Source organism: Berghia stephanieae, chromosome 7 (genome assembly GCF_034508935.2).
Source record: "Berghia stephanieae isolate SIO BIC M18660-M18661 chromosome 7, UCSD_Bste_1.3, whole genome shotgun sequence".
In the NCBI taxonomy this organism is placed as follows: domain Eukaryota; kingdom Metazoa; phylum Mollusca; class Gastropoda; order Nudibranchia; family Aeolidiidae; genus Berghia; species Berghia stephanieae.
In genome coordinates, this window is record NC_088366.1 from 36,513,199 (window position 1) to 36,527,758 (window position 14,560).

Below are 14,560 nucleotides of genomic sequence, written 5' to 3' on the forward strand. Positions count from 1 at the left end.
ATAATAATAATAATAATAATAATAATATAATAATAAATGATAATAATAATAATACTAATAATGATAATAATGATATGATAATAATAATAATAATAATAATAATAATAATAATAATAATAATGATAATAATGATGATGATGATGATGATGATGATGATGATGATGATGGTGATGATGATGATGATGATGATGATGATGATGATGATGATGATGATGATGATGATGATGATGATGATGATAATAATAATATTAAAAGCTTTACAGACACATCAACTGAAAGTAAATGCTGACAAAACAGATAGAAATAAATATAGCTAATACAATAATCATTCATTCACTGATAAATATATTTAAGAACATTAGATCTTTAAATTAGTAGATTTCGTTTTAATCATGGAAAAGCCAAAAACATGCGTTTTCGTTAATAATCAGCTCTACTGTATTTCACCAAGAGAACTGTAACAATAAGTTTATTTAGGATTCATTTTGCTGAAAATGGTAAGACATTTTGGCAGGTCAACGTGACAACAAACCACGGCTATTTATGGGATCCATCACGGTGCAGTCCCAAGTCCAGATTAATATACCAGATTTCTATATATCTTGTCATCAAAACTACAAAACATAACTTGTAAGAATTAAGCATTAATACATTTTATGCAGTTGTTATGACAGAATTTATGATATTGCATTTACATTAAAAGATATACCTCACCAATTTCTGCGGTACGTTTTTGTAAACAAATATTCAAAGGCGTCGATTCAACATTTTTGCTTCGACAAAAACAACTGACTTGTATAACATTTTAAACTATTGCAACAGTGAAGTCATGTGTGTTTGCGTCATACAGTTAGTATTAAAATTCAGCAATGGCAATGGCTATGGCTAGTTATATAATTCTTTCTCTTTGAAAGCTGTGTTATAAAAACAGCCACAGTTGTTCTAATTCCACAGAATTTGGCACGATATACTTTCTTTATTATGATAGAGACGCAATAGACCGACTTTGTTCATTGATTATTGGAATAAATGATAAATCCTAGCACTATTCTGATTGCTAGAGTTCGTTACAAAAGCAATTGACTGGATTGACTGAGGGTTATAAAGGAAGGTGAAGCGTGACAATAGTGGAAACCAACTTATATATAATTATAGTCAGATTTTTAATCAGTGGCGCGTCTTTTTCTTCTTTTTCTCAGCAGTCCCTCTGCACAGCTGCAAAAATTGTATGGACCTCGGAATCAATGTGTCGTAATTAAAAAATATTTTTTCATGAATTTTAGAACAATAGTAAAAGATGTCGCTTATTACGACTATATTAAAACCGATAACTGGTAAGGATCGAAACAAATAGATGATTTACAGTATCAGAATGACGACTTTTTCGCTTATCCATTTTAAAGGCATTTGTTAAAATGGAATGTTCGGTTAATTGAAACTTATATGATGTGCATACAATATTTGAATATGAAGGAACGAATGGTAATCCATCTACATGTTATAACTATCAATATACATTACTGATGAATACAATTCAAAGTGAACATTACACTTATCCAACATAATTTTGATTTCAAAATTTTGAGAAATAGCTTGTATTTATGCCAAAGAGGATTACATAAATTGAATGTAGACTGATCAAAAGTAGGAAGGACTGTCCGAAAAGTGCATCATGACCTTTGCAAAAGAACTTGGTCCAATTTATACATTCTTGTTCCAGGCATCGCTGGATCATGGAGAAATTCCAGATGACTGGAAACATGGGCAAATAACACCAATCTTTAAAAAGGGGAAGAAAGGACCAACCCAGACAATAACAGACCTGTGTTTCATGCCAATATCATGCAAACTACTAGAACATATACTTCACAGCATCATCATAAAGCACTTTGAACAAAACAAGACTCTAACTGACGTGCAATATGGCTTTGGCGATATCGGTCATACGAATCACAATTATTACAACCTGCACCGACTTCGTAAACACCTTAAATTCAGAGGGCCAAACCCATGCAATCCTGCTCGATTTTAGCAAGGCATTCGACACAGCTCATCACAAAAGCTTATTGATAAAACTCAATCACTATGATATTTCAGGCAATATGTACTCATGGGTTGAATCATTTCCCACCGGCCGCACACAGAAAGTAATGGTTGAAAACAAAATATGGTCATCAATGCCAGTGCTATCAGGAGTACCACAAGGGACAGTACTCGGACCGCTACTTTTTCTTATTTAAATCGCAACGATATGCCAGAACGAAAATCCCCAGGCTCAAAGATTCGGTTGTCTGCAGCTGACAGTCTATTATACCGACAAATAAAATCAGAGAAAGACGGAGTCATTCGACAACTGGACTTCGCAAAACTACAAGAATAGGAAAGCGAGTGGAAAATGGAGATCCATCCCAAAAAATGTCAAGTCATCCGAATAACCAGGAGGATAATTGACAATAACTACACAGTCCACAATAAAAATTGAAAACTGAAACAAAGGCTGATTACCTGAGCATAACAATCGACGACAAGTTAAGATAAAACCCACATATTGAAAAGAAATGCAACAAAGTCAATAACACCCTTAGCTTTCTACGTCGGACCCTATCATCATGCCCTACGAGAGTGAAAGAAAAGTTCTACAAAATAATTGTAAGACCTGTTTTGGAATACAGCAGCATATGGGACCCGATTACATCAATATCGATCAATCAGATAGAAATGATACAAAGGAGGGCCTGTCGATTTGTCTGTAATGACCACAACTGACAACAAAGTGTAAAAGACACGATGGAGCATTTATACTGGACCCAACTTATTGAAAGGAGAAAGACGCAAAAGCTGAATATGTTGTTTAAGGGCCGACGGGGAACCGCCACCACCATATTAGTACAGTGAAAAACCACGGAAGAAAAGAAAATGCATATGCACTGTCATATTCCAGAATCAATGCGCTATAGTTATCTCGACAAGTTTAAAACAAATAAATATTACATCAATGCCACACCACCACACCTAGTTGCGTCAATCTTCATCACATGAAGCTGCAACTATTTTTGGATTAGATTGGATTGGAATAGTGGGGGTCCAACGTTTTAGTAGCTCAACGCACACACTATTTCCCCCGCTGCTCTGTTATTATGTAGTCTGTTGAAAGTAGGTATACCTTAATTCTTTTGTGACATTACAACAGAACAACGAAAAAAGTAGGATCACTGATTAGAGATACGGGAGACATAGAAAGAAGAAACACTTTATCAACGATCGGACAAAACATGGATTAGAAAAGATTAGATAAAAATGAATACTAAAATCAAATTATACTAACCCTTGTGAAACCAGTGCTTATGGGAACCAAAAAAAAAAAAAAAAAAAAAAAAAAAAAAAAGAAACAGATGCACAGATGCACAGAAAATAAAAGTTTCCTGAATATCCGACACCCACAAGAATGATCAATAAAGCAGTGTCAGAAAAGTGAAATGGCAGACCCCTATCACTTCCAATCCTTGAGGCAAGATGGCGACAGATACTCAGCAGAGATGGAAATGTACCAGCGACATTTATAAAGCAATGAATACCTTTTAAAAAGCCCCCCCCCCCCCCCCCAAAAAAAAAAAAAACAAAACAAAAAAAAAATAAAACTTGAGCTTTTATATAGCGTAATATCCACTAAACGTGCTCAAAGCGCTTTTCAATGGGTTTCTAGCCAAAAGCAACACTTAATATGTGGAACAAGACATGAAGCCTGTTATGCGATATATTTTTTTCGGACAGAGATAACGCTGTTAACGGCTATAACGGCTTAATTTTATTCCGCGTAATGAGTTGTAAAGGAAACTGTACTCGGTTTATAAAACATAGCAAATCTACCTTAAGTAAGGTAGATTGTGTACCACACCTGAGTACGATGAGAGATGTGAGTAAAGAGCCTTTTCCAAGGTTTCAATTATGCGCCATTCGGGAGTCGAACCCAGGACCTTCCGATCCGAAAGCGAGTTTCATACCACTCGACCACATAGCCGCACTTTTTAAACCCATATGGGCACAGTTAATGTAAAGACAAACTACCCACCATAATTCGCAATTCTTACTTGAGACCTAAAACGAGTCAAACATATCGAAGGAAGATCTGACTTTAGCACCCACAGCAAAGGACCGTGAACTGTGGAACACATCGACACAGACGGTTAAACGGGTAGCCGAGGCGTCACGATTGGATGATTAGGAAACGAAAGGCATTAAGTCAAGAAAGTCAGGCCATAAAATGTATATATATAATTATATCATTGTATGTGTAGATCCGTAATTGATACAGGACACTTGAAGGCTATGGTTCTGTCAGCCTTTAACTGATATTGTACTGTGTTGTTTCATGATACACTATATTTATTAGTTTTAATTTTGCACACATCGATAATGTTCTTGGTTATTTACAATCATCGTCAAGTAATGGTAACGGGTCACCGACTGCCTGAAAATAGTTTCATATGTGTTGAGTGATGTGTTTGTGTCTTTTTCATAAAGATATTATTTCTTAAACACCGATACACACACTGCATTATCTATCCATAATTTCATAATCATTATTAGAATCTTCTTTCCCTCGAGGCAAGACGTAAACACAAAAACAATCCTTGTTTTTCTTTTCTTATATTTTTGTATACAAGCCAAACAACATTATTTTCAAAACGTATTTCAATATTATCTTATGCTAGTGAATCAAAGAAGAAGAAAAACACTTCTTATTCATAGAAATCAATTTACACATTAAATGTATTCGGTAAGATTTATTATATAAATAAATATAATATTCTATATTTAAAATAGACATTGACGATTACTGGAACTCTCTCAGGCGTGTCTTGGAGAGTGAACACCCCCCCCCCCCCCCCCACACACACACACGAATCGAAATAAAAGAACGAGCCCTGTCATTTTAGCAGAAGCGAATGGCTGTCTTATGATCTAATCAATTCGTGCTTTATGCCTTACCAGTTCAACCATGCTATACTGTGTTTTTTCATGGATTGTTATGTATTATTGTTGTTATGCTGTGAATTGTGATTTCAGATGAATGCAGTCTTCTAATTTGATCTTTTGACAATTGGTGTTGAAATGAAATAAATTCATGTTTATGATTTTAGTGCATAAGAATGATAACAAATGACCTTATAGACTTTGATGAGGATAATTACATATCTATTTCTATCTATATTGAAAGCTGTTAATGTTGTTCAATAGTTCAGCGGGATTTCCTTTATTCTATCTTATGACCAGAAGCGACCACGGTTACACTTACATTCGCGTCTGTTTCAACTATTTTCAATTCTTTTTGGCAGATAGAACTGGCGAGAATTTCTGTAGTTTTATTTTAAAAGGAAGTATATGGTTTTTACAAAGTTTTCAGAAAAGGCAACCAAAAGTTAATTTTTCTTACTGTTGTTTATTTTGAATAGATTGTGACATGTGCCTCGTTTTATACGTTATGATAGCATCAATAACTGTATTCTACGTAATTAGTTTGATATTATCGTTTTCTTTTTGTTTCAAATTCATTGGTTGAATGCGAATACAATACCAGATAATCAATATAAGGAACAAAGACACTGCCTTACTACGGGACCTTCAGATGAAATGGTACATCCGCTCATTCATTTCCTCTGGTTACATTTACTTAAGGTAGATTTGCTATGTTTTATAAACCGAGTACAGTTTCCTTTACAACTCATTACGCGGAATAAAATTAAATTCTCTGCACCTTCCGACAAATCGAAATCTTACTGTAAAAAGTTGAATTCCTGGTAAAGTGGTATTCACAAAAATGACTGAGTATTACAATACACAAAACAATGAATAAAATGTATTGTGACAAAGAAAGAAACATTTCTATGTTTTCATGTGGCAAACTGTGGGTATTTGCCTTAATATCAATATTCTGTTCTTGCAACGGGGCCTCGTACCAAAACATGACCCAATTATTTCGGGACAAGCTGGGATCTAAAAGTGGCTATCAAACCAATGTCCGTCCATTGCTTGACCAAGCGAAGATAATAGAAGTTAAAGTTAAATTTGATGTTGTGGCCATACTGGAAATCGATGCAAAGAAGCAGCAGTTTTTGGTCAACGGATTTTTGAGTTTATTTTGGAATGATGAGGTATGATTGATTTAAATATAAATTAATATGAATGGCAAATTATATGACTTACTGACTTAATATTCTGCGCTTGCTAAATCTTTAGGGGTTTCATTTTTCTTATCCCTGGGGATCGAACCCCAGACCTCCTGATAACCGGTCTGACGTGCTACCAATACACCACAGAGGCTACCCGAGAGTAAGAACACTTTTAAAGATCTTTCTATTATTTACCTCAAGAATTTATTTTTAAAAAAAGTATTTCCTGTCATCCCTCGCCTTTTCATAGACTAAGAGTTGCAAAGCCTGAGCTTAGAGAATTTGTCTTTGGCTTTTATCCGATGAAATTGATGCCATCGACATAGATAGGGGTCCCTATGGCTCAGAGTAGAGCACTCATTCACATGCGAGGAACCATGATTGCTCCCGGGTGCAGTCGAGATATTTTTTTCTGACCCCACCCCCTGTCCACCCAACAGTGATTAGGTAGCTAATACTGCGGAAAGTACTTTGCTATAGACAAGCATCCTATCGAAAAGGTGGCAAACGATTGCTATTGTCTATCGAAACCGGTAGAAACTCCGGCTTCATGGGCTTAGGGGATCTGAAGGATAACCACTAGGACATAGATTGTCTTTGTTTAATCTGAGTCGGAATCTACAGCGCTGCCTCGTCCTTTAACGAGTTGACTACCGTACTCCAGAAAGACTGTTTGTAAAAATTTGGCCAGAAAACTCGTCCTTCGATCATTGATCGATTTAAATGGCCCTTATCTTGGCAAACGCTCTCAAACTTGGGACCTGGGTTGATGATGATGATGATGATGATGATGATGATGATGATGACAACGATAAAGGATGACGATGTTAGTGGTGGTGTAGATAATCATGAGGTGGTAATGGAAATGGTGATAAAAATTATGATAATGATGATGGTGATGATGACGATGATGATGATGATGATGATGATGATGATGATGATGATGATGATGATGATGATGATGATGATGATCATGATGATGATCATGATAATGAAGATGATGGTGACGACGGTGATGATTATGGTGATAGTGGTAATGGTAGTAGTGGTGGTTGTAGTGGTGACAGCAACGAATGGTGGTGGCAGTGGTGGGGTGGTGATAGTAATGATGGCCTAAACCATTGAACAATAACAATATTCTTAGATTGTGAGGTGGAATCCAGCTGAATACAACGACATCTACCTGATTCACCCTGAACCCAAACAAATATGGCGTCCTCGCCTCATTCTCACTAACACCGTGGAACAACGTGACCTTTTTGAAGATGACTACTGGTGAGTATGTTTAATCCTTTACAGCCTGGCTTTTATTTTCACTTTAACCATTTAACAGTCGTACACAATTCCCACCCCCCCCCCCCAAAAAAAAAAGACAAAACAAAAAAACCAACAAAAAACAAACAAAAAAAAACAAAAAACACAAAAAAACACGTATTTACAAATTTGGCCAGAAACTAGTCCTTCAAATATCGATTTATTTAAATGACTTTCATCTTGGCAAAAACTCTCAAAACTGAGACCTCGCGACGTTTTGAGGGACGAGTTTTCTGGTCAAATTTTTATATATATGTATCTTTCCAGAGTACATCGGTTAACTGGTTCATCTGGAAATTTTATTATTCTCAGTGAAAGAACAGAATTAGAATGTCTACTCTCGTTGTAAAACATCTGCTATTAGAAGAGATAGATAACGGGATCAATCATGATTTGGACACAGTTTAGACTCGGCTTTGAATTGTTAAACGCGAGCTTTTTTATTCAAGGCGATGTCCACTAAATGTGCTCAAAGTGTTTTACGTAAGTCGAGACAAAACGTCAACAGAGCATTATGCCAATCCTTTGGTTTACAGAGACAAAGCTCTTATCGGGCAGGTACTTAGTTTACACCCGATAACACCGGTGAAAAATGTGACTATAAAGTAAAGCTTAGCATAGTAAATGAAGAACATACCATAACATTCGCCTCTTGATTAGATCATACATACCATCATCCCAATTGCTGTATAAGTCAGTAAAAAAGAATTGGATCTTAACAACTGACAGAAGTGAAGAAAAAAAATACAAAGATGAAGGATAAATTATGGGAAGGGGGAACCCAAAACGTTCAAAACACTCGTCTTTGTAAAAGGCTGTACTTACCATCACATCAATTATCATATTGCTTAATAAAATAATGTATGGGGTCTTCATAGCTCAGAAAAGTGATAAAAAGTGATGAAGGGAAATTTATCGTGGTAGATAAGGGGAATACCCGAAACGTCCATAACATTTGTTTAAAAAAATAATGCACTGATAGCTCGGAAAAGGGAAAAAGCGATGAAAGGTAATTTATTATGGTAAATGAAAGGCATACCCGAACCGTTCATAACATTCGTCTCTTGAATAGTGTCATCACACCATCTCTGCATTGCTCTATATTATGTACGGGGTCTTAGTAATAGCTCGGGAAAGGGATAAAGCGATGGATGGTAATTCATTATGGTAGATGAAGGGTATACCCGAAACTTTCACAACATTCGTGGATCTAGGCGCTATATATATCCATTCATTCATTCATTCATTCATTTATTCGTCTCTCTGAAAAGTCGTACTTACCATCACCACAATCACCGGGCCTAGTGTGTGACCTGTGTGACCTACTATTAGGTAGAGGGAGGTTATATTATGGTCAAAGCATTGGCCGTCTCCAAGTAAAAGTTACGCTACACCAGAGCGATTTCCCCATGAAAGTCCTTAGTGTTAGATTCACTCTAGAGTGAAACATCATTCATATTATGCGAAATATCTTGCATTGTGCCTTTTATTTTTATTGTGTTGTACTACTTGATTTTCATGATATATTATGTCAATTGACAGTTTGTCTGTTTTTAGATTATAGTTACAAATGTATGATTTAATGTAATAATGCCAATGTAAAGCGCACAGTGCAGGACATTGTCATTGTTATGCGCTGTAGAAATGCTATTTATTATTATTATTATTATTATTATTATTATTATTATTATTATTATTATTATTATTATTATTATTATTATTATTATTATTATTATAACTATTATTATTTTTATTATTATTATTAATATTATTATTATAGATGGGAACTTAATTTTTTGCAGGCTTTTATCGGTGGTTTTAGCAATGAGTTTGGTAGTAAGTGACTAGGTGGATGGAAATTATTGCAAAAATCTGGTTCCATCATTGTGTTTTTGGGTAAAGAACATGCACACATTGTCCCAATCGAGTGATGTGGAAATTTTTACCTAGCTTTAGGCAGTGACGGATACTGCAAGAGTTGTATAACAAACATGATGCCCACTAGGCGCGGTGTCCTGGATGAAATCGAAATTTTGTATTATATGGCCTGTTAGGGGAATGACTGAGACACGGTGAGGCGCATTGAGTTAAGTGGAAATGCACTGTAGAAAGGTTCTATAGATCACTATCATTGATTATTCTCCATGGTGATCCCATCCCTTTGCCTCCACCAGCCCCACGTCAACCGCATATGACGGCAATACCAGCTGGCATCCAGGAAGTCTCTTCCCTACGTCATGCAAACTAAATCTATACAAATATCCCTTTGATGAACAAGACTGTTACATAGAGGTCAGTTTTATTTCGATTTTGTGACCTTAATTACCTTACAAAAAGGAAGAAAAAAATATGAATAAGTGGATTCCTAAATGTTTTCTATATATTATGAAGACTATAATATTTGTGTAATGAGCCACCGAGTGATTCGGTTTCTTGACTCAACTCAGGTGAGAACGGGAACTTGAGAGACATTGAATGAGATTGTACGAGTACCAATATAGAAAAAGCGCCTAATTCTATGCAATAGATTGGGACTCCCAGATCATATTAATGGTTGAAAGCGTGAGGGATGTGGAAAAGACATTTGCAGCCATAGGAATCAGGGCATGTACTTACTACTTGAAATCAAAATGTGTTCGTCTCCATTATGGGGGTAAACATTCTACCTTCCCTATAGAGTAACCTAGAGCAATATTTTAGAAAATGAAAGAATAAACAAGCTTTGCATAATAAGTTTGTAGTTTACCTCAGAATTTTCTGGATTTTACCTATAACTATTTTATGGGGGGTTAAAATTAGTGCCGCGCTGAGGACCGGACCGAGGACCGGTCCCACGGTCTTTTAGCTGTGAACCGTGGTCCAGTCCCAAAGAGGAAGACCGCCGGCGGTCCTCACTTCTTATCACCTTTCAACGGTCTCGCGCCATACTACTTCCCCAGCGATTCGTTGCCTCGGTCCTTTGCCTATCTTCCACCAATCACCACCCATCCCACTTAATTAATCGCACCCACCCCCCTTTGCCATACACTAAACGACACAGACGACCATAGAGGCAGACGACCACCTCCCTCCACTCCGCAAACCGCCCTTTCGTGTGTGAGATGGGGGGAACAGGAGGCGCACGCCTTGGACGATTCCATTATACGGGGTAAATTTCAAAATTTACTACACCATAATGATCGCAATGACAATGATCTATGATGAAGGCATGACCCCTCTTCTCTAATGGGTTATTGTTTGAAATGTATGTGACTACTAAAGATGTGTGTGTGTGTGTGTGTGTGTGTGTGTGTGTGTGTCGAACCTAGCAAGTTGCAAGTCTGATTTTTTGTTTTCTTTTGTCCATCTCTTGTCGCCACTCCTTTCTATCGCATTGTTGTCATTTAAAATAATACAATAATATTAAAATTTCGTTTGGTGTTTTAACTAATCAAGTAATATGAGTTTCATTAGTTTCTTCCGTCCAAAAAAACCAGTTATAACGTCTGTATTTTTAAAAGGTCCAATAGAATATTTGGGGACCCCGATAGCTCAGTTGATAGAGCACTCTCTTTATACGCAAAGGGCCAGAGATCGATCCCGGGTGCAGTCGATTTTTTTCTGAATCCCTGTCTACTCAGCAATGAATGGGTAGCTGAGTTTGTTAGATCTGGCGAAAAGTCACCATCGACCCCTCTTATCACCTCATCCACCCCTCTTATTATAACTTCACGTCTCTCTCTTACTCTTCAATGCTCGCTGCCCTCTAATGTGTGTGTGTGTGGGGGGGGGGGGGGGGGGGAGGGGGGGGGTAGGAGTTGCGTGTGTGTATCAACGCCACGAACAAGTCGATCAACGCCTTGGGCGATGCCATTATCTCCGTTAATGGGGATAAATTTCAAATTTTATTAAATTATCGAAGTAACAATGAAGTACGGTGAGCAAATAAAGAAGGCATCACCCCTCTTCTCTAATTAGGTTACAATTTGAAATGAGTGTGACTACTCCGTGTGTTTTACTCCTGTAGGCCACGGTTTTCATCGTGTAGCGGTCTTTAACGGTTCAAGAATGAACGGACCGGTCTAGAGACCGGTCCTTGCGGTCTTCATTTCCCAAGGACCGTAGGACCGTGGTCCTTAAGCTTGCCAAGGACCGCCCCGGACTAGTTAAAATATTCAAAATATCATTATTCTTGAGTCATCTTATAATATTTTTGTTTCCATGATGAGGAAATACTAGGTTTTATCATTTGACGCTTGCACCGTGTAGCGTATTGGGGAATATAAAAGTTTAAGAAAGCTGTAATATATGAACGTGTATATATATATATATATATATATATATATATATATATATATATATATATATATATATATATTGCATCTCTTTCCATCTATAGCTGTATTCTATGGGTTGGACTATTCAAGAGTTGGAATTCACATCCTTGACCGGTGAGGTGGGCAAAAATTTCTACACTGAGAGTGGCGAATGGGAAATCACGGACACTATACTCATGGGCTACCAGAATATTGAGCTACCCTATTTTAAAGTAAGGAGTTCTCTTTTCTCTTTATAGACAAATCTTAGTGGTCCTTCAAAGCTGAAACGTTTGTTAAGCCGGATTTTATAAAACAACTTTAAAATGAATTTAACGGACTGTGAAATATCTCACGCTTTGAATAGGACGTTTGCTTGTCACAAATTACTTTTCGTTGATTGGACGTCACCTGACCGAGAGCACGTCAATTTAAAAACTTATAACTTCCAACTGAGGATATCTTTCCTTTGGATAAGGAGATTTCACTAATTATGAAAAAGTATTAAAGAATGAAAAATAATATTAAATTTTAAAATATAATGTTATTGGGGTGAGAGAAAAAAATGTTTAGAATTAAACACACGGTTCGATAAAACTTAAAGATAGCTGAGAAACTATTTAACTAACCGCGCGGTTTCACCGGAAGCGAGGACGAGAGACGCATGCGCAAAACCATATTGACGTTCTCTCTCTAATAACTTCTCCGCCAGTGACGTCCAATCAAGGGACGCCTCTCTTCCGCTAATCTCATTCCCAACTACCCACTCACAGCTGGATGAACAAAGGGGTCATCACAAACATCCCTACCGCCGGTAATGTTCCCTTTGTGAGATAAATGCTCTACCGACTAAGCGATGGGGAATTCTTCATTATCGAGTTGTTAAATTATCATTATATTAACCCTCGCATGACCAACCAGAAGAAAATTGTTTCATTCGTTTTGAAATAACCAACATTAAAAAAAAATCAAAATCTCATTTACAGTCTTTGTGTTGCAATGGTTATTTTTTCCTTACGAAATTTAGCACAATTTGGGTCTTCTTGGATTTGAGCCAAAACAAAAATAATCTATTTTTGTAATATTTTGGATAGGCAGTTTCTACAAAAATCATTAAAATAGCTGGTAAGGAGAGATTTAATGATAACAATAAAAAAAAAACAAACAACCCAACAAAAAAAAAACCAAAAAAAAAACCGCCTGATCTAAATTTTAAAAGATTTTTTTATAACTAATTTTGTCAATATTGTTAAACCTGAGACTTCAAAGAACCCCCGCATTTAAGAATTTTTGAAAAGTAAAAAAAGGGGGCGGGCTGTCTGTGTGCGGCAGAACCAGCACCTAAAATGTCCTTATTATGTCCTGCAATAATCAATAACCACAGCTGTCATTTGATCTCATTATATTATTTCAATTTTACCTTCTTTTATTAATTATGAGAGTGATAAACTAGTGTAAGCTCCAAAAAGAAAGAGAAATATTATCTCAGAGAAAATGGTATTTACCTATCACATGCCGCATGCGGTTGGTCGAAAAAAAAATCACGTGATCAATTGATGAAAGTATGTGGTAATACCAATGCGTACACAACGTATTCCACCGCAATGACGCTTTAAAAATGTTTAAATAATGTGTCCAATTAATTCATTCATATCTAAATAAGCTGACCATGTGATATCAACGAGGTAGACCATGCGCCATGCGTTGCAAAAGGTCTTTTAATTTTTGTATCTGTACGAGTCCGCTCCCCTCGCCCCCATCCTCCCAAATCAGCTTGCACTGCAACTTGGGACTTATCCTTAACCTTACACACACGCACCAGCAATTAAATCACGTCACCATCGTGCCAGCATTACAAACACTCCAGTTCTTTTTTTCTTTTAAATATTTATCATTCATGTTACATGCTGTCTTCCAGATGGATTTTAAACTACGACGCCTTCCCGGTTTCTTCATCGTGAACATCGTCATCCCAATCGTCCTCATGTCCTTCCTCAACATCCTGGTCTTCATCATACCCGTGGATTCCGGGGAGAAGATAAGCTATGGCATCACTGTCCTCTTGGCGCTTACTGTTTTTATGAGTATCGTCAGTGAACAACTGCCAAAGTAAAGAAAACTTAATGAATTAGAATCCAACATGTCTTCCTACCGTCCAATGGTATAACTTAGTAACTAGCCTTGGAAAATATTGGAAAAAAGCAAAATACAAATGTGCCTCCTCCCCCCTTCCCACTCCGTCTCAAAACAGTTTATAGCTGAGTGACCTTGATGCTGGTACAGGAAATTGAATTTATAGGAAAAACATGAAACTTGAGTTACGTTTATTTAACTATAGGAAATATAATGGAAGCTTCAATTTAATTGACGAGGACAGATAATGTGGACGTTTCGGGTTTCCCTTTGTCAACAAACTCGATGAATAAAACACTAAAGACGAATGGTAGATGCAAGAATGGTGCATCAACACAAAATTTCACATTTCTGATTTTTAAAATCTATTCTTTGGCATCCACTTCACTCAGACATAAAATATCAGTTTGACGCGGTGGATCACAGATACCAGATTATATCATTAGTTTATTTGAAAATCGTTTTGGATTTTTTTCCACATGTGTAGAATTTATTCGTTTTGATTGATATAAGGTGAGCCCTTTGCTATCTAAGTTTGACATTATCAGTAGAAAAGGGTAACTTTGACATAATTCGTAATTTATTTAGGCTTTGTCCGACATGATTCTCGAACCTTGACAGACAACTCATCGAAATCATTGTCTTCTC

The 14,560-nt window shown here is 36.6% G+C and overlaps 1 protein-coding gene across 1 annotated transcript in view; it reads left to right on the forward strand.

Annotated features, from left to right (window-relative positions):
• Positions 1-14,560, forward strand: part of LOC144976539 (uncharacterized) — a 38,688-nt gene that overhangs the window by 20,107 nt on the left and 4,021 nt on the right. Inside the window, exons 9-14 of the mRNA XM_078920834.1 lie at positions 1,721-1,764; positions 5,828-6,152; positions 7,315-7,445; positions 9,659-9,776; positions 11,863-12,012; positions 13,698-13,888. Coding sequence (XP_078776960.1) covers positions 1,721-1,764; positions 5,828-6,152; positions 7,315-7,445; positions 9,659-9,776; positions 11,863-12,012; positions 13,698-13,888 — 959 coding nt within the window. The remainder of the gene's footprint in view (positions 1-1,720; positions 1,765-5,827; positions 6,153-7,314; positions 7,446-9,658; positions 9,777-11,862; positions 12,013-13,697; positions 13,889-14,560) is intronic.